Genomic DNA, 21,564 nt, shown 5'->3' on the forward strand with positions numbered 1-21,564 from the left:
AGGCAAGATATACAATACCTGTGAAGCGTGAGTAGTAGTGTTCTTTGAAAAAAGCATGAGGTACGAGGTTGGTGGTACATGTGTTATGAACATGGATGTTGTAAGTGAAGTATTACAAAAGGCGAGAAAGGCATCGGAGAAATTCAAGCCCACAGATGTAGATAAACATTTAGAACTACAGTTCGACATTGGTACGCTTCTGGCAGTTGACACAAATGAAATCGATATCAAAAAATTAAGGTTAGTGTTCGATTGCCCTCTGGAAGTAATGTAGTACAAACATTTCTTAACTATATGTAAACAAGCTTGGAATAGGGTGTAACTTTTAAGTGCAAGTGATTTGCTGTGACAAATATAATAGGTACGCGCGCGGCAGTTCCAGTTTGTTATGTTTGTAGATGTCTTGTTGCGGTTGGTGGTGTGTGTGTGTGCATGATCCGCGTGTTATGTGGTGTATTGGGTTCATTTGAGCGTCGTTGGTAGCTATTTGAATTAATTTGTATTAACAGTGATTGAAGAACGGAAATTGGTTTCAGTGGGTTACCAATTAATTTTGGGTTACCAATTAATTTTTTTAATGTGATTGCGGTGTCGATTGTTGTTATTGGTTTGCTGATTGCCGTGCGGTAGGGCGTTTAATTTATGTGGCTTTAGGTATGGAAATTATAGTTAAATTTTAACAGTTCGCGGTTGCGTGCCGAGAGGGGACATATGTCTGCTTGTGTCTGTATATGTGCGGATGGGTGTGTGTGTGTACCTGTCACTTTTTCGCCCTAAGGTAAGTCTTTTCCGCTCCCGGGACTGGAATGACTCCTTACCCTCTCCCTTAAAACCCACATCCTTTCATCTTTCCCTCTCCTTCCCTCTTTCCTGATGAAGCAACCGTGGGTTGCGAAAGCTTGAAATATTGTGTGTGTGTTTGTGTTTATCAACATACCAACGCTTTCGTTTGGCAAGTTACAGCATCTTTGTATATATAAAAAATCTTGTAATCTGACTTTTTCCACATCATATTAATAAAATAATTGTAAAAATGATCTGCGGAACATGATGTAACTAAACTAAACGCACTGTCACTAGCCATGACTTGATCGGTGATCAAATAATTCAACACCTGAATAAGAAAAATTACTTTTTCAAACTTTTTTATCATATCTGTTCCTAAGGTGAATTCTCTCCAGTGGTAGAATGGTATGATCGCAATCCCTACAACCCAACTTTCATTCTAACTACTGATCATTCAGCCTTGTGTGTGCGTTGTGTAAATTACTTGAGACAGTGGTGTCCCATCACTTGAGCTGGGTCCTCATATCACAGGGCTATATATCCATCTAGCATTGAAGTTTCTGGAAGGGCCAGTCAACAGTCATCCACCTGGTCAATGTAGGTATGGCAATATGTCTAGACTTTAGTGACATCTTATTACAGTAAGCATGTGACACTGCGTAGTGCCATCATATCTTCACCAGCCACAAAGTTTTTTGTGCTGTAATGTCATTTAAATAAAACTTCTTGCCCCACCGATTGTTCAGGGTTCAAGCTTGAAATCATCTCAACTCCCCAGTGTCACACTATTCCTTAAAAGTATCAAAGTATTTGTCTACTGTGTGGGAGCGATGGCTACTTCTGATGCATAAGTAGAGGACTTTTGCATTTGGGGCAACTCTGAAGCCCATTACCCTGGTTTAGCATTTGGTCTAAGGAACCATACAGAGGATCTCATGTCCACTGACACATGCACTTTTCCTCATTGCACCATGATCCACCTGACCCGGAACTTATCCTAGGAACCCAGCATTTTGAAGCAGGTGAACAATCCCAATTTCAGGATCTATACTTCAATAATAAACTGAAGAGGCTGTCAGTCAGCTTAAAACAGGTTGTATGATGTGAAAACTGAATGCACATAGCCTGTCATAGGCAAGGCAGGTGGCAGTCTTGTGTTTGTAATCTCTTACAAGGGGAGGGCACAACTTGATAAATTCAGATTGGCAGTGAAGTATGGTTGGTTTGTAGTTTACCTAAAGGACGTTATGCTGCAGTAGTAGTAAAACACGCTGGCCAGCTAGTTCCCAGAAAAAAGGTTTCAAAGTTTTACCTGCATTTTATATACTAGTTTAATGAATGCCTGAACTTGTATAAAAATGGTTCATTGGCAGCTTGCTCGATTTTTTAATCTGCTGATCTGGGCTTAATCCCAGTTTCTATCAATTTTTTTTTTCTTTTGTAATAATCAGGATGATTTTTAAATAAAATGCACAACCAAAACTATTGTAAATAAAATCATTAACAATTTTATTTTATCTATGAAGAAACTGTTAATTAGGTGTTTTCTCTTTAAATACCATTATTATATGTGAACAGGTGCAAGTTGTTCATTAGATTTTTTAAAATATGTTTATTTCATGGAAGAGTTAGACTCTTGATCTGTTGTTGGTAGGCAGGTGTTACAGAATATCTGAGGTGCTGTGGGAATCATTCAAATAATAGTACTGACAGGTTACAAAATGTTGCCATTTTAACTGGTTGTACTGAATAAACTCTAATACACATGCCTTTTCTTTACTAAATACTTCAAAGGCCGGAGTTTTTATATTGTTAAAGATTGTTGAAGTGAATATGTCTGTTAATAAGTTAAACATGGATGTACATTGTATTTGAAGTTGGAGATGAAATTAGTCAAGACTCATTATACAGTGAAAAGTCAGTTACTGTTGAGAGATGTGGTTGTTCATTACATAGTCTTGCTGACTGATAATAACTTGATTGCAGTAGAATCTTCAACTTCAGTTTCTCGAGAAGCAATGTTGGTAGGTGAGGAAATATGGACACACTAGCTGAAAAAGTATTTGTTGCTGGTGAAGAACTTTTCCTCCAAAATGGAAACTGTGTTGAGGATCCTTTCGAAGATGAACATGAGCCAAAGTGGGAAAAAAGGAAAGATGCAGAATCTCTCTGTGTGGATTATAAAACAAAAGTTACAAACATTGAAAAAGTGCAGCCTACATAGGATCTATGAACATTGCAAAAAAAAAAAAAAAAAAGGTGGCCAATTAAAAAAGAAGGAATATATATCCAAATGGGAATAGAAAATAACATAAACAGGCGGGAATCAGTTTGATAAGTATGCAATCATCAATTCCTGGACATATGATCGTTATGTGGAAGGCAGAGAAAGATATCAACAAGTGACCACATGGGATTTGCAGCAGTAGGGCTTGCAGGGCAGTTCACAAATTTTCAATTTAAAGCTTCTGAAAGACAGATCAAGAAGTTCAAATGTAAGCATGGGATTCATCGAAAGAAAGAAAAAAAAATGTCTTGGCAAGTGCAGAGATTTTTCAAGCACAAACATTGAAATTAATACTTACTGTCAATAAAGATTAATTATTAGCACTAACCAAACAGGTAAAGATCACAGCTTACTTCAAAATTTTCACTTTATTGTTTTCACCCTCCATGTTATATATTTTAATGTTTCCTCTTTCCAGCATATTACTACCAGTCTGTGTACAATATTCTCCAACTCTGTCTGAAATTACTACCCAAAGTATTTGTTAGTTAGTTTGTTTGCAAGAAATAACTGGTTAATTTGACCCTTATGTGCAGCAAGTAGTAAATGAATATTCTCAAAAATATACAGGTGTACCATTTTTTACAGACTACTTTTTTCTTCGAAAAATTTTCTCCAAAATTCAGGCGCATCCCATACTCATAATTAATATAAAAATGTCCAGTGTTTAATTTAAAATTCCTGCCAGTCTCAAAAATGGCTGTATATTCAATGCTGTGGGAAACCTGTTTCTATCTGGCACTACTGGATTCAACTAACAGCAGCAGCAACAAACATGAGTTGCAGAGGATTCACAATCTTCCTAACACTGTCTACCACCGTGCCAGTGCAAGCCCAGAACACTGCCTAGCTTATGCTGTGTCATTGCAGTCTATGGTGCCAGTGAATTTAAATTGAAAGTGATCTGTGTTATTGTTAACACTACAATATTTTTGTTTGTAGTTAATTTCATAATGGAAAAAAATAAGATATTCATATGATAAGGACTATGAATGGAAAGTAATGCATATGCAGAACATGGAAACAGAGCAGCTGAACTACATTTCGGCTCTCTACCAACAGAAAAAAACCACCCTCAGTTGGTGGGCAATTAAAGAAGAACTGAAAGAAATGAGGAAGACTAAATGTGCAAATAGAGGACTGAATGCAAAAATGGCCCAAACTACAAGACGTGTTGAAATGGACCCAAAGACACCATCAAAATGGGATTGGAATTAATACAAAAAAGATTCAAATACACGCTTGTAAGCTAGTGCTACAGTGGAACTTATCAGACTTTAATGGTGGGGTTGTTGGTCCTACAGGTATATGGACTTAGCATGCAAACCAAAACCAAAATATTTCATAAAATGTCACACCAGAAGAGTACGAAGAGAAAATATTGTCTTACAATTGCTTTATTATTTAGCATCGAAAGAAAACCAGTGTGGAACTAAGCCAAATATTGAGTATGGACGAAACTACTCTGGCATTTGATGTGGCAAGTAACAGAACTGTTGCCATGAAAGGTGCTAACACTGTAACTATAAAAACAAGTGGACATGAAAAAGAACACTATACAGTTGTTCTTTCATGTTGCCCTGACGGTACTAAACTTAATCCAGTGACCATTTTGAAGTGCATAACAATGCCAGAACCTTTTGAAATACTGCCAGGTGATGATGTTCATGTACGTGACCATAGTTGGTTGGCCAAGGCTGGTATGAAATTATGGATTAACAGAGTGCGGGAGATAAGGAAAGCTGCTTTATGGAAGAAGAGTTTTCTTCTTGTGCTGTATCAGTTTAGTAGTCTTCTGAAAAATTATGCAGAAGAGAAATTGAAACAGGAAATGACAGAGCTTTTTGTTATTTCTGGAGGGCTTACTTTATAGTTGCAGTCTCTTGCTGTCTCAACAAATAAACTATTTAAAGTATATATGGGAGAGGAATGGAACAGATGGATGATGGCTGAAACCCAACATGAATTCACACCAAAGGGAGCTCAAGCAAATGTGTCAGTGGATAAAATAGTCTTGGTCTAGAGTGAGAGAAGACATTATTGATATATGAAGAGGACAATTATAACAATGAAGAGGAAGAGGAGGAAGAAGAAAGTTCAGATGATGATTGTCAGGTATTTTAAAGATTAGGTCAGTTTTATAAAGAAAGATTTTTTCTGGCTTTACAATCTAATAATAAAAATGTTATTTTTGAAAAAAAACTGCTTAAAAATTAAGGTGCATTTTATAGTCCATAGTGTCTTATAGTCTGTCAAGTACGATAATAATGTGAATTTGAATAGCAAACAATGCAATTGCACACGTTGACTTCCTTCAGCTGTCTGACGCCTTATGTGGGGGATGGTAAGTGTCTGTTGATTAGTAACTCTTGGAGTGGCCAGGCAAAGACCGAATAATATGAGGAGATCTTTCAAGATGAGGAAAAGTCACCAAATTGAAGAATTGGAGTGATTTCCCCAAAATACACTACTCTTGTTCAGCATAGTGATGTTTGCTTTTATTGGCACTAAAAAGTCTAATAAAGCATATAGAAAATTATCGAGGGTTGTCACAGGTTTTGGAAAGCAGGAAAATCTGGGAAAATAACAACAGTGGAAAAATCACATTTTTTGTCTCAGTAGATGTAATGGTTTGTTTACTGAGATGTCATGCATCGTCGCTAGCTGGATGCAGCTGAGTACATGAATCACTTCCCTACTCCTTCATTACTACTGCTTCTCTCCTTCCTACCACTCCCCTCAGCTTGCAGTCAGTGCCTCCACCATTTCTAGCCACTAGTCTAACAGCTGTCGACGAAAGGATAGACACAACAGCCAGAGGCGGCGGTCATATGTGTGTGAGTAGTGAATGTGTGTGTGCTCTTGTTTTCGGATAAAAACAGTAGCTGAAAATCGGCAATCATCTTTACAGTGAGGTGCTACCTATCCTCATTGTTATTTACCCTTAAAGTAGTTGAACATATTATCTATTGCATGCATTGATCACCGTGGTCTCATATCATCAACATGTTGTCTGTGGCTCATGAATAGCTGCCCACATTAGTGGATTTTCACAACAGGCCAAATCTGCAGGCTCTTTCTGTGGGTATCGGTAATGGATCCGACCTGCCGATCTGAAGCTGTTCGGTTCCCAATAATGTGCCGGCCCTGTCTGTCGGATCTAGTCTGTGTGTGGCGTAATGCAGCATATTTTCATGGTTTATCCGTGGACCCAGGACTGTGGTGTTCCTCAGAGGGCCAGAGGCAACAGGTGATGGATTTCAGGAATTGAGACTGTCTCACCGCAAGTACATTGTACAGTGTGGAGTTTTGTAGACATTTTATTTGTTCTAATACTTTTTGGCACTTCAGAAGTAGTTTATATGTGAGAAAGTATTGGCGATATGAAGCAAATTGTTATATGCTATGTACTCACATATTTCTCGTAAGAAAAATCAGAAAATACCAGTAAAATAATAGGTATGACACAGTGGGTAATAACTGACAATAATGAACATAGTAAAACCAATATTTTATTGGTGGTCATCAACAGTTTGCTTTAACACAATTCTTCCCCCCTTATACACTTCTTTCAAGAAGCCTATTTTTTTCTGAGGTTATTTCTGAAATCGGTGAAGGTATTTTAAATCTGTCTTGTGTCTCCAAGGAAATGCATATATTTGTCACAAAATGTGATTTGTGTTATTAAAATAAAATAACATCAGTGGTGTTAATGAAAATCGTGTACAATTTGGCTTGCTTTCTCCATCTAAAAATGGTTTACAAAAGATGTTGCGTTAGTACTTAACATTTTTGCTCACATCAGGAAATGCCATCTTTTTTAGATATTCCCTCGTTTGTACTATTGTGTTTTGTATCATAGCTACGAAGGCTGATTGTCAACTTATGTCTTAACTTACCCTTGAGATCTCAAGATGTCAGGGAAAAATGCTAAAACTTGTCTGGAAATCAGGGAAATATCAGGGAATTTCATTTGGGGAAACTTGTGGCAACCATGATTATACTTCTCATTGAAAACAACAGAGAAACAAAATTCTCGTGAAGATGGTATAAAAAATAAATAGACTGGTACATCTTTAACTGTCATCACCACTTCTTAATGAAATGATCTGGTATGCCTGCTATGCTTCGAAATGTTCTGATTAATGGGGAATTTTTATGAATGTCAATGAAGTGTGTTTTCCCACAGATATTTTACAAAAATATTGTTCATGTAGAAATTCATCTTTTATAAATTGTGTTGGGATAGTCTTTGTTTCCAGTGTGTTATGATAATCATCATTCAAGTTCTTGTATATAAGAATGTAAAACATTTGTCATATAAAGAAGATATTTTTATCCTATCAGATGATTTGTTATACTTGAAGTAAAAGTTTTATTTAATTCTTTTAAAATACAGTATTAATTTTAACTCGTTCCATTAGAAGCAACAAACATTTGCATCATCTATAAAATAAAATCATTAAGGATTTTGGTTATGATAGTTTTGGTTATTTATTTTATTTAAAAATCCTTCTAAGAAAAAAATTGGCAGTTAAGTTGAGTTTGGACCTGGATCAGCAGATTAAAAATAAAGCATGCTGCTAGTGAGTCATTTTTACACAAGTTCAGGCATCACTGAACTGTTATATAAAGAGTGGAAATTGGCTGACCCAGAGTATTTTAGTACTGCTACAGGGTAACTCTTTTTGGGTAAACTAAAGGCAAACCAAGCCTCAATCCAATCTGAATTTCCCAAGTTGCTCCCTCCCCTCGTTAGACTTTCCGAGCAAATTATTGTTGTCTCATTGTGATTGAGTGTTCTGCCAGTGGTCCACATCTTTCCAACACAGTATTTCGATGCTGTAACTGAACGTCTCACTGGACTCGCATTCGGGAGGACGACGGTTCAATCCCGCGTCCGGCCATCCTGATTTAGGTTTTCCGTGATTTCCCTAAATCACTCCAGGCAAATGCCGGGATGGTTCCTCTAAAAGGGCACGGCCGACTTCCTTCCCCATCCTTCCCTAATCCGATGAGACCGATGACCACGCTGTCTGGTCTCCTTCCCCAAAACCAACCAACCAACTGAACGTCTTCATAAGGTGTTCTCAGGGAACACCTGATGAAGACATTGAGTTATGTCATTGAAATACTGTGTTCGGAAGAGGCAGAACACCAAATCTCAATGAAATAAACTTCTGTTTGTTAGCAGAATATGGGAAAAATGCAGTCAGCCTACAAAGGAGGCTGCTTACAAATCACTTGTACATTCCATCTCGGAAATAGCGCTCCAGTGTGTGGGACTCGTACCAAATAGGAGTAACAGGGATATTGAAAGTATACAAAGTGGTCAAACAAACCTTCGACCACTAGGAGACCGTCTTGGAACTGTGGAAACACTCACATTAGCAGATGCTCGACGATAGGTGTCATTGTCCCATGAAAGCCTGTGTACAGAGTTTCAAGAACTACTACTAAGTGAATAATCTAGAGATATTCTTCAGCCATTTACATGTTGCTGCTGTAGGCTGAAGACAAGGCTAAATTAATGACAGCATGCACAGATGCATTTAAGTAATTGTGCACTACTGCATGCTATATAAAATTCGAATGCGAAGAAATTCCACCACGTAGTACAGTGCTGTCTCTCTCTCTCTCTCTCTCTCTCTCTCTCTCTCTCTCTCTCTTTCTTTCTTTCGCCAGTAAAAGAACTCATGGTTCCAAAAGCACTAAGTTTAGATCTTTCTATATGTTTCATTAGTCACCACATGTCGAGTAGATTTTTTCTGTCCGTATTAATAATATATATTGAGAGTGACTGTTGTATTGTTCCAGTAAGTGTTCTCAACACTGAAGCAGCCACTAATTCTAATTCACAGAATTTCTCCACTTATGTATTTACATTTTCAGAAATGAGGGAGAAACCTACTTGCAGAATCTGGCTAGAGACAATGCACAGCTCTTATTGAATAGGATATGGGAGTTGCCAACTGAAAGGACTGAAGAAGCAGTAGTAGCAAAATTACCAGCACCATCTTACATTCTTCCTAGGCAGCTCCCAGTTCCCAAACCTAAAGCACCTACAGTGTGGGAGAAATTTGCAAAGGAAAAGGGCATCAAAAAGAAGAAAACACCAAAGAAGAAGTGGGATGATATCCTAAAGGTAATATTGAAGGAGGAGAAAAAAGCTTTAGCAGTTGTGTGATTTTATGGGTGCACCAAATCAAAGAAAAATATCCAAACCCATGGTTGCCATACCTCAACAAATTAAAGATATAAATGAAATTGTTCAGTTAACAACTAAAATTGCAAAATGTAGTCATTGTGTTACTATTAACCCTCAGGCGGGCACACTTATGTATAAAGTGTGCCAACCACAAATAGCGTTGTCTTGTACCATTCCATTGTTCTTCTACAATTGTGGGTCCATACCTATTCCTACATTGTTACTTCAGCTAACACAGTGATAAGTTGTGTTGTCATACATCCAACTAAGCATTAGTAATATAAAATAAACAGCGAGCTAGGTGAAAAAATTTACTGTCTGTCAAAGAAAATGGCTCTGATTCCAAGCAAGCAATACAATCCCACAATGAGGTAATTGTCTATGAAATAATTAGTAACTGAATAAGCGTTTGCTGGGATCTGATGCAACTGCGGTATTTAATGGTGTGAGTGGGTCATTGCTGTGGGGTAGCACTTTTGTGCAGCACAGAGTGATACAATTGTTTAATTAAACAGTGATTTAGCTCATATAATATGTTTATTTTATCATTGCTTAGTTAAACTAAGATTAAACTGTGATTTTTCTTGTACATGTTTATCTTGCTAACATAGACGATGATTCCTTGTATGTGTGCAAAGTAAGTTGCGTGCCCACTCGTGTTAGGAAAATTGGTGCACCCACTTGAGGGTTAAATAGTATCAAGAATAGATGGCCTACAACAAAAGAAACACTTCACAAAAACTCCATAGTCTTAACTGGCACCTGCACAGAACAATGCGATTCATGAAGGAAAGTTGCCATTTTTCTTGGAGAAAGATAACGTTAACTTAGGATGAGCAGATGGCTTTCTTGATTTTTGAGGTGTTTATTATATATACTAGCAGTACAAGTAGTAAGTTGTATTTTGCATAATTTTAAGTTTAATTTAAATCAAAACTGTTTGTATTTTGTGCATCGAACAACAGAAAATCCAGGATGGAATAACGGCAATATTATGAAAAGGATAGATTTCTACGCACCATACATAGGACACACTGATTCACAGGCAAGCACAACAAAAAGACTGGTGTAAATTTGAGATGCTGAAATACGTACAGCCACTGCAACTGATGGATTGAAGCAGTCTGTGGAACCTTGAGGGTAATGAGGAGGCTGTAGTGAGCAGGGGGAAATGTAGTAGGGTGGGGTTGGGGGGGGGGGAAGCTGAAGTGCTGCTTGTGGGAGTGTATAGGGATGTGGTGGGGCAGGGTACAGCTGATAGTGCAGTTGGGAGGATTGAAGGGTGGGGGAGGATGCAGAGCAGAAAAGGAGAGAAATAGAGGAAGGAAAAGACTAGTGGGTGCATTGGTGGTATAGAAGGCTGTGTAGTGTCGAAGTGGGACCACGAAGGGGATAGGTAGGTGATGGACAAGGCACAGTTTGAGGCCAAGCTGGCTATGGGAACATAGGATATATTTCTGGGAGGGTTCCTATCTGTGCAATTCACAACAGCTGGTGGTGTTAGAAAGCACCCAGATAGCCTGGAGTTTGGAGCAGTCATTGAGGTGAAGCATGTTGTGCTGGGCAGCATCTTCAGCAATTGGGAGCTCCAGCTTTTGACTCTTGGCCACAGTTTGTCAGTGCCATTAATGTGGACAGACAGCTTGTTGTCATGTCCACATAGAAAGCAGCACAGCGGTGGCATCTTAGTTTGTGGATCACAAGCCTGCTTTCAGAGATAGCCTTGCCTTTGATGGGATAAGAGGTGTCTTTGACCAGACTGGAGTAAGTGAGGGTGGGAGGATATATTGGATAGGTTTTGCATCTAGGTCTATTGCAGGGATATGAGCCACGAAACAAGGGGTTGACAATAGGGAAGGATTAAGGATGGACAAGGATATTGCATAGGTTCATTCGACAGTGGAATACCATGCTGGGATGTGTGGGATAGTCCTCATTCAGGGCATGGCAAGAGGTAGTTGAAACCCTGGCAGAGAAGGTAATTCAGATGCTCCAGTCTTTGTTTGTACCAAGTCATGAGGGGAGTGCTCTTGTGTGAGGTGACTGTAGAGACACAGAGTGGAAGATCTGTTTCTGCAAGGTTGGATAAGTATTTTCAGTCTTTGAAGGACTCAATGAGATCTCTGTGTGACACTTTCTGCTCTACATAAGTAACAATTAATAGCATAAAGCCTATATATTTTAGCGTCTTCATGTCTGCCGAAGTTCCACCACAGATGGTGTTTCCAGCCATGTGCCTGACTTGAATAATAAAATAACAAAGCAGTTGGCAACATACACTGGACAAGTTAATCATTTTAATTTGCAAACAGTTTTATTAATTTTTAATTTCAGAAATACAGTATTGTAAATAATTCTTACATTTAACATAGCCTAAATCTAACACTAATTAAGCATTTTCTAAAGTAGTAAATCGTGAGGTGACTGTTTTACAAATATTAAAAACATACAGTATTCCACATGGAACACTGTATACCAAGCATAATAGGAAACATTGAAAAAAAACCTGTTGGCCAAACAGCTATAAGCAGTAATTCAGCAATAAGATGTGGAGAGTGGTGAAATCCTAATTCACTATTTGATTTGCTGTTATTCAGAAAAGGTTACCGGGATTAGAAAATGTGTTTATTCCATTCTTCAAAAATAACTTGCCTGCAATCTGCAGGATGTCTGTCATGATAAAACAATATAAAGGTATAATTGGAGAGGGATTATATTCAAATAATTGTCAAGGGCTTTGGTTTACAAATATTTAATCTCTGAATACATTGTAAACTTAAAAGAAACACTCAAGAACGACCCAGGATCCATATAATCAGTTATAATAAAGCCTAGGATTAAATAAACTGCTGTGCTGAACGGGGCTTCAAATATCCAGAGAAGTTAACCAATCATAATAAGTGCTACAACACTAATGTTACATTGTTCAGTTTCTCGAACCTTCCTTCCAACATATATTGTCTTTCAAAGTGAACTTAACTGGGATACTTGGACTGAAAATGTTTCTAAAGGTAGTTCATGCTATTCTAAAGGGTAATGATTTAATAGAACATAACTTTTATGAATGAACCATCAAGCCTTTAAAGACTGGTTTTCAGCTTGTATCTTACACCTTAAGAGTAAATTTGTCTTTATTGATGACAGCATGGCATCTCATCTTACACCAAAGGTTATTCCACTGTGCTCAGAAAATAATGTCTCTTTTTATGTTTACCAAGCATCTTAAGACACTCCAAACCCAGACTGTATCTTTTTTTTTTGCCTATGATAGTGGCATGGAGATCTGAGTCAGTTCGGTAGAACATGAGGGAGCCAACTGTGAACACAACACCAAAGCATGCATTTCCACTACTAGTGAAGGTTATCTTGCATAATGTGACTATTATAAAGTGCAAGTATTTGTGAATAATGTGTGAGGGATGTGAAATATGTGGACAGTAAACACGTTACATTCAAAAAAGTGGGTATAGATGAATTAAATACAGTAAAATGTGATATTGCTGTATTGCATGAGCCCACTATTAAACATATTCTAGAATGTTGGAGGTATCATTTTGGAGTTACCAAAGCCTACATTTCCTCAGCTACTGAAGGTAACGTTAGGTAATCTTGAAGTTGTCACATCTACGAAAGAAAATGGTGCCATAAGCAAAATTATAATGATATAATAATGCCTAAAAGTCTTTGCAGTATAAATTTAAACATTGATTTACTTTCTGTGAGTATTTTTTGTTTAGAAGTATGTACCTGTGTTTACACGCCAGTGTACCTGGTCTTGCAAGAATAGTTGTGAACAGAAAAGTTCCTAATTTAATTGCTAAACCAGAAAATCTCCAGTTCTTTACAGAATCTAACAGTCATCTATAAAACAGCTTCCAGTATCCGATTACAAGTGAATTAATGTGTTAAGCATGTCCTTAAGAAAGTTTTGTAAAGGCTTGAGATCATGTGAAAAGTTTGTTAAAAAATTGTTAAGCGTGCTCATTCTCAAACTCTGGATGAATAAATTCTGGGGGTAATCATGTCTCGTGAGTTATGTTGCCCCACACACACACACACACACACACACACACACAGTTTCTAACTGTAACATTTGATTTAATGTGTTTAAGATAAGATTATACCTCTTATTGAGTAGATTATGACAATATAAATTTTTAAATTCAGTCAATAATGATATGAAACACTGGAAATAAAATTATTGTTGCCCCCTGGAAGCTGTTAGATAGGTTACCTGCAACTGGAATTTGGTGACGATGACCTGGCTTAGCCGCTGTTTTTTTAACTAAAACATTTTATTTAGTATTAACTTGATGCATAAAAATGTCAGTCACCACGCAGATTAAAAATATATTGTTCTGTAATGTGGAAACAAGCTGCAATGTTTCAGATTGGGGTGAAAGTGATACATAAACAGTGATAAGTTAACACTTAATACCTAGTTTCAATGCAGGCATCTATAGGTAAGTGACCCTATTATGAATGTGAATTTCCTGGAATAGTATCTTCATACTGTTTATAGTAAAATCTTAATGTAAGTATATAACAGTTGATGCTACTCTGTATATTTCCAGAAACAGTGTACTAATGCAAGATAGCATTTCATGTTTCAGAAATTGCTTTCTTTTGACTTCCACCTATTAGCAGCTGCAGAGGAAATCCTCTAGTGGCATACAAGAAACCACTTGTCATGTCAGACTGTAAGATTGTTATTTATTCAGCAGTTTACCGGAAACAAAGTTTTCACACTGTCTCTTGCCTGCTTGCTATAACACCAGCTGCAGCCAAACTTGGAGAAAGGCCTCCCTATACTGTGTATAGTAAGAAAACTTTCTTTATAGAGAGTACTGTACCCTGTGATAAACTCGGCAAAAATTAGCATGCAGGATAAATTAGTAATTAAAGCAGTGGATACTCAGGAAGGGTGAAATTCAAATTGGTATGCAACCATTAAGATTTATTTTCCAAGTTTTCCCCAAATCATTTGAGACAGACGCCATGGTGACCCTTTCAACAGTGTCAGAATAAATTCATTTCCTCTCTCCAATACCTCTCCAACCCCAGTGAATACCCAGTAGAATGGCTGTGATATTGATAGGATATTAAAGACTAATGTATCTTTCTTGTTAGTGGAAGAAGTGTCTGCAACAAGTTTCACCTCGGCAATTTAAAAAAGGTTTGTATAACTGTTGAATATGCAAACCTTAGATTCTGTACAAACAAGTTTATTCAAATTACTTCGTTTCATTAGTTTTGTCTGCAAAATAAGAGAGAAGCTTAGCAGATTGTGAATGTTAGTTCCCTAGTATATAATGTCTTCAATGTCAGCATTTCCAGAATGAAATTTTCACTCTGTAGCGGAGTGTGCACTGATGTGAAACTTCCTGGAAGATTAAAACTGTGTGCTGGTCGACTCTCGGAACTCGGGACCTTTTCCTTTCCCAGGCTAGTGCTCTATCATCTGAGCTACCCAAGCACGCCTCATGAGCATATTTAATCATATGTCTTGTTGCTTCCAACTTAATACTGTTGTGCAGTACTGTAAAGAAATTAATAAACTGCTTCACAAATTTATTTCAGAATATTCCCACACCATTTTTAATTTAGCCAATATTGAAGGACAAGATAAGAAATGTTTATGTACATTTTTATGTTTTTCATTGTGCTATAAAATACTGATCTGTCACATATAAATACTTTTGGACATTGTCAGAGCCACATAAGCTATTTTATTGTCAACTATTAATTTCTTGCAGGTAACTTATTAATCAATTTCTTATGTAACATGTGATGTCACTCCCAGGTAAAAAAAAAAAGCTTTTTTCTTTTAGAAATGGGTACCTCTGTATGGATACAGGCGTGCTGCTGCAGAAAAGGAACGAGACTGGGTACTAGAAGTACCGCAAAATGCTGACCCAATGGAAGACCAGTTTAGCAAAAAGGCTGAAATTAAGGTTGAAAGAGTTTCAAAGAATGAATTCCAGAGATTAAGGAATCTGGCTGCCTCTAAAAATATCAAAGTTCCGAGGGTGGGCTTGCCTCCTACAGAGACACTGAGTTCTTCACAGGTAAGACATTGACGAAGTTCCAAATTGTTAGATTTAATTAGTGCTTATTATACTGTTAATTGAAATACGTGCTTAGTTTTACAGAGGAAGAAGCAAGCAATGACATTTAGAAATGTCACAACCCAAAGATCATTTTAGTTTCACTATTCTTCCATCTCAAAATTCCGTCTTGACTGCTCTTGCACTATAATGATGCGCTCTCTCTCTCTCTCTCTCTCTCTCTCTCTCTCTCTCTCTCCCCCCCCCCCCCCCCTCCCCTCCCCTCCCCTCCCCCCCTGCCCTCTCCCTGCCCCTTTTATCTTTCAGTAGGAATGCCCAGGTCATTTCACATTTGTGCTCTTTGAACATATTCACAAAATCACTCAGTCTTGATATGTTGTGCTAGTGATGATTAAAATTTATTTTGGAAATTTTCTAGCTTGGAGCAGCTGTTAGTGTCGCTAAAGCTTCAACTGCATCAGTGGGAAAGTTCCAGGCAAAGCTTCCAAAAGAGAAACAAGTTAATAAATTAGGGCCATTATTACAAAGTGGTAAAAAGAGGAAGCCTCCACCGCCACGTCCTGACCAAGAGAAGAAGATGAACTTAGAAATGGTGGATAGCATTCTTAAGAAAAGGCCAAAACTTGATATTGAAAAGGCAGTCAACCGACAAATATTTCAGGAACAACAAGAGTAAGTTTTTTTTCTTGGTCTTTTGACTAATTATTGTTGTCTACTATGTTCTTGGTGATATTTACTATAATTTGTGCAAATTCACTACTAGGCGTTCAGAAGAAAGGAAAAACCAGAAGCCTAAAAAGGGAGGCAAAAGGATGAGGGACATGGGCAATCAATCAAAAAAAGGGAAAGGTTCAAAGAACAGATCCGGAGCAAAACCTCGAAGTAACAAGGGATCCAGGAAACCTAACAAGAATGTTGGACGGAAGCGGCGTTGAAATAAAATGAAACTTTTTTTTTTTTTTTTCCTTTTCTGGAAACTAAATGTCTGTAATTAATCCTTTAACTGCCCTGGACTTGTTAACGAATGCATCTTTGTACCTGTCCCTGTGTGTTCTGAATGTGTTTACACGTGCCACCAGTCCTTCTACATGGTACTCTGAACGCGTAGACACATTCAGTGTACCAGGTAGCACTGGTGGCACGCGTAAACACGTTTAGAGCACATAGAGACAGGTACAAAGGCGTGCGCGTTAACACGTCCAGAGCAATTCCAGGGCTAAGAATGTTAATTGTGTGTAATTAATAATGTTAATATTAAATTGTGATTATGAGAAGTAATAGTAAAAGTTATTTAATATAGCACTTCCGAAAGCGAAAATATTTTGTTGAGCCCAACCTACATAGGTAGGAATGATCATCAAAATAAAATAAGAGAAATCAGAGCTCGAACAGAAAGGTTTAGGTGTTCGTTTTTCCCGCGCACTGTTCGGGAGTGGAATGGTAGAGAGATAGTATGATTGTGGTTCGACGAACCCTCTGCCAAGCACTTAAATGTGAATTGCAGAGTAGTCATGTGGATGTAGATATAGAAAGCCACATAATGACACCAGAAACCAGATTAGCAAGAAAAATCATACAGAAACTGTGGAATCTGGAGCAACAAGTAGGATGGATCAAGGAAATTAGAGAGGATATGGGAGAACTAGATATAACCTTGGATGATCTCCAGAACAAGGCAGAAAATCTCAGGAAACTGAAAGACAAGCAAATGAGATTTAAACCAAAAGTAGACAAACAATACACAATGAAAAGGGTATTTACAGATGAGGAAAGACAGGAAAGATTAGAATGAATAAAAAGATACTAGGCAGTTAAGAAAGAATGAAATGTGCTTACTGAAGAAGAGGACCAGGAAATGATTGACTAATGTGGTCCAATGATGTCATAAAAACAACAATAGTAATAATAGAAAGAACACACACACTCTCACACAGGGTTCAGAATAAAATTTTACAGTAATTCAATTCTTTCAGTTTTTTATTTTATTCTTAATAAATTTGAAGCACCATACATGCTACCTCCCTCCACAAACTAGATATCTGTGTGGTGGGGTCGGTTGCATTCTTTGGTGTTACAGATCGCTGTACAACAGGTGCAATGGCATTGGTTTTGGTGAGGATGCCACTAACACTGCAGTTTCTGAAGAGGTGCAGCAGCCTTTTTAGTGGTTGCAGGGGTGCTGGCTGATCACTGATCTGGCTTTGTAACATTCACAGCATGGCCTTGTTATGTCAGTACTGCAGATTGGCTGAAAATAAAGGGAAACTGGATTTGTTATATTTGGTTATGGCATGTCACTAAACCACTCAATAGAGCTACATCATGTTGTAGGGTAAAATAATCTCAAGGAAAAATAGACCCCAATTTGAATCTACAGGTGGGGGTAATAGGCACGAAGATTTTATCATCGGACAGACAGCTTCAGGTTAGTTGGCAAATGACATGGTTGCTTTTGCGTGTTGCTTGCCTTTGATGGTGATGGAGTTTCCCATGAGAGAGCTGGAGTAGTTGATAGAGGATGAATGAAACATGTCTGTCTATTGCAGGGATTGGGAGCAGGGGTGGAGTAGGATGATCAATGATACTGCTTATGATCAGTGAGTGGCTGAATACCACAGTGAGAGGGAGTGAGCAAGATATTATTATTGTAGGGCCCAATGAGAGGTAATTGGAAACCCTGGTGGAGAATGACTCGGGTGCTCCAGTCCTTGATGGTATTGATGCCCAAAACTTCCTGCAATACAACCTATTTTCTTCCATAACTTTGTTCAGTTCTGCAATCCCAAATCCCTGCATCCCATGTCCCAGACAAACTCTTTCACTTAGAGGAACTACGGCAGTGTGCACAATGCCATCTCAAAAATCTGTATGATCTGTTCACTTCTAACTGTTGCCTTGTACTACTACTACTACTACTACTACTACTACTATCCACCACCTCCACAAGAGCCTCAATCACGTTTGCGCCACACCTACTCATAGCTAACAAACTCTGCCTTGCAGACCTTCTACATTTACCACATTCTCAGAAACTCACTCCCTACTATACAGGATCGAGAACCTACACAGACCTGAAGACAGTCCAAAAGAGTCGGTCCTTTCCAAAGGCCTTACCTTTTGCCCCACTTCTAAAGGTAACCATGCTGGGCTTCTTAATGACATTCTGCCATCCCCCACAATGGAAACATTTTTTTCCAACTGGTCCTACCATTCATACTCAACCCAAAATCAATACTAGATAGATGTGTGACTAGGGCTGCCCGTAGGGTAAACTGTTCGCCGAGTGCAAGTCTTTCGATTTGACGCCGTACTGGTCCCTGCATGATTCAGCCCCTCCGCCCTGTCAACATACCAAGTCACCCTGTTAACGTTCCAGAATTTCCTGACCTTGAATTGTGCCTCCCCATTGTTCCCCAAATCCCTCAACATGAAAACCAACATTAAGGTTTGTGTCCACTAGCAAGTATCTTCTGCAAGCACTTGTGTAGGTGTTTACATTGGAACAAAAACTTGTGCAAGTTTACTTCTGCAAATATTTGCAGAAGTGTTTCCACTACAGTCACCACCATTGTTGCATTATTGTTGTTGAAGAAAAATTGTGATGAAAAACAAAAAGTTAAGAAGAAAAAGAAATTTTTTGGGTGAAGAAATGTGGATACAAAGCCATACATACTTAAGTTATCAAGAAATACTGTTGAATGAACTAAAATCAGAGGACTTCGCTCAGATTAAAAACTTTCTGACAATGTCATATGTAATTTTTGAAAATACCTTTTCTATTGGACAATGCATTTTTTGAAATCGGGATACAAAAATAACTGAAAGTTGTGTCACCAAGAGGCTGCCTTTTAATTACTCTTTGATTTTTGCAACTGGTATTTATGACGAATGTAATGTATTTGTGTTAAGATTTTAAGAAATCAGTTAAAATTTATAGACCTCTGTACAGCAAATCTACTTCTCCTTCTGGTAAAACAAAATAATTGGTGAATTTGTATTGCACTGCTTTGGATTACAGTGATCAGTTATATGTTTATGGGTTCCCATATTATGTTGGTTTTGGTTCATCTGTCTATGTGCCATCCATCTTTTCAGTACTGACATTTCTGTACTTGTATTCAACTCACAAAATTTGTGCAAGTTTGAGGAAAACTTGCAGCAACTGGCAAATTCAGCAAGCACTTGCAGCAAGATGCAAGAAACTGTTTCCACTAACTTGCAGAAGTTGATGTACTGGGGGAGTTTCCATATCAAATAACATGAAGTAGCTTCTGCAAGTTACTTGCGGTTCTTTACTTGCTAGTGGACACATTACATCTGCCACAAGAACCCCAATCCACCACCTAGAAACTGATCCTGACTTTATAGTCCTACATGCCAACGATAGCTCCACAACTGTTATGAAAATCTAGTATTACCTGACAGAGGAACTGTGCCTTCTGTCAGATATGTCCACCTACAAACCCTACCATGATGGGTGTCATACCAGAAATCCAGCATAGCCTCCAGTCCCTCTGCTCACATCCTAAGGTCCTCTTCCTAAAGTCCATAGGCCCAATCACCCAAGACTCCCCATTGTGGCTTGTTACTGCACCCTGACAGAAAGAATCTGCTCTTGTGGGCCAACATCTACAGCCTGACCCATAACATACCTGCCTATATAACAGAAACTAACCATTTCCTCCACAGACTCTGTACGGGTCCTGTTCCTTCCCTACCTGGTACCTTTCTCATCAGTGTCTAGGCCACCTTCCTTTGTACTGACATACCCCGATGCCCTTGATCCTGCTGCTATGAACACTACATGACTCCAAACCTATAATCTCCTTCCTGGTGACCATGATGAACAGTATCCTTATCCACAGTTACTTCTTTTTTCAAAGAATCACCTACAAATAAATCCATGGCACAATTGCATGTAAACCCATCCATGGGGGATCTAGAGGAATCCTTCCTAACCACACAGAATCCCAAACCTTTCACTGGGTTCAGATTCATTCATGACACTTTTGTGATTGTGAAACCTTCATACCTTCTTCCCCATTTGATTAACCTGGCCCTTCTCAACCTAAGCTACCTTCCTTGATGTTGACATCCACCTCAAGGGTGGCTACGTTAGCACTTTTTCCACATCAGACCTACAAGCCACCAACAATGCCTTCTACTGCATTCCAAACAGCCTAACCACCCATGGTTATCGCATCTATAATGACAAGCAGTCTCTCTCCAAATATGACTCAGGTCTCACTGAGGTCTTCACAGCTTGATATTACCCTTCAGAGCCTTGTCCATAAACAAAGCTCCTGTGCCTTCTCTCTCCAGTCACCTACCACCTCCCAGATACCCACTGTCTGACCACAGAGGAGCATTCCTCTCATGACTCAGGACTGGAGCAACCGAATCACTCTCTGCCTGGTCTGCAGCTTGTGGTCTAGGGGTTAACATTGCTGCCTCTGGATCACGGGGTCCCGGGTTTGATTCCCAGCCGGGTTGGGGATTTTCTCTGTCCAGGGTCTGGGTGTTTTTGTCCTCATCATTTCATCATCATCATCTGTGAGAGTGACTATATTGGATTGTGAAAAGAAAATGGGACTGTGTAAAAATTGGGACTTTGTACGGGTGCTGATGACTGCACAGTCTAATGCCCCACAAACCAAACATCATTCTCTGCGAGGGTTTGGACTACCTCTTATTATGCCTTAAAATAAATATCCTTCACACCCCTCTTACAATTGCATTCCACCTCCCACTGGAACTACACAATATTCTTGTCTGTCCTTGCTCCAACCATGCTTCCAGTCCCTTTCCTCATGGCTCATATCCCTGTAATAGACCTAGATGCAAGGTCTGTGTTACAGGCATTCCTATCCCATCAAAGGCAGGGCAACTGGTGGAAGCAGCCACACGATCTATCAACTGTGCTGCAGTCACTGTACAGCTTTCTGCATGGGCATAACAAGTAACAAGTGCTGCCTGTTCACATGAATAGCCACCACAAAACTGTGTTCAAGAGGAAGCTGAACCACCAAGTCGCTGAACATGCTGCCCAGCACAATACTTGCTGTCTTGATTCCACCAACCTATCCCCTCCCCAGCTCCCACTCTAGCATTACACAAGCCTTCAATCCCACCAATGCACCCATTAGTCTTTTCCACTTCTGAGCCCTATCCTGTCCTCACCGCATCCCTGTGCTCTCCCACAGGCAGCACTGCAT

The 21,564-nt window shown here is 38.7% G+C and overlaps 1 protein-coding gene across 1 annotated transcript; it reads left to right on the forward strand.

The window, feature by feature from the left end:
- Positions 1-24: 24 nt before the first annotated feature.
- On the forward strand, positions 25-16,623 carry LOC126236617 (ribosome biogenesis regulatory protein homolog). Its single transcript, XM_049946058.1, has 5 exons — positions 25-240; positions 8,966-9,218; positions 15,113-15,349; positions 15,768-16,021; positions 16,113-16,623. Exons 1-5 carry the CDS (start codon positions 56-58, stop codon positions 16,282-16,284), a joined length of 1,101 nt encoding a protein of 366 aa, XP_049802015.1. The 5' UTR covers positions 25-55; the 3' UTR covers positions 16,285-16,623.
- The last annotated feature ends 4,941 nt before the right edge of the window (positions 16,624-21,564 follow it).

This window comes from Schistocerca nitens, chromosome 2, assembly GCF_023898315.1.
Source record: "Schistocerca nitens isolate TAMUIC-IGC-003100 chromosome 2, iqSchNite1.1, whole genome shotgun sequence".
Lineage (NCBI taxonomy): Eukaryota > Metazoa > Arthropoda > Insecta > Orthoptera > Acrididae > Schistocerca > Schistocerca nitens.

What these genes read in the sequence shown, in the direction of transcription:
- LOC126236617 (XM_049946058.1), top strand. Translation starts at nt 56, where the DNA reads ATGAGGTACGAGGTTGGTGGTACATGTGTTATGAACATGGATGTTGTA. An exon ending in ATCGATATCAAAAAATTAAG is followed by an intron (nt 241 to 8,965) that starts GTTAGTGTTCGA and finishes TTACATTTTCAG; the next exon opens with AAATGAGGGAGAAACCTACT. An exon ending in AGTGGGATGATATCCTAAAG is followed by an intron (nt 9,219 to 15,112) that starts GTAATATTGAAG and finishes TTTTTCTTTTAG; the next exon opens with AAATGGGTACCTCTGTATGG.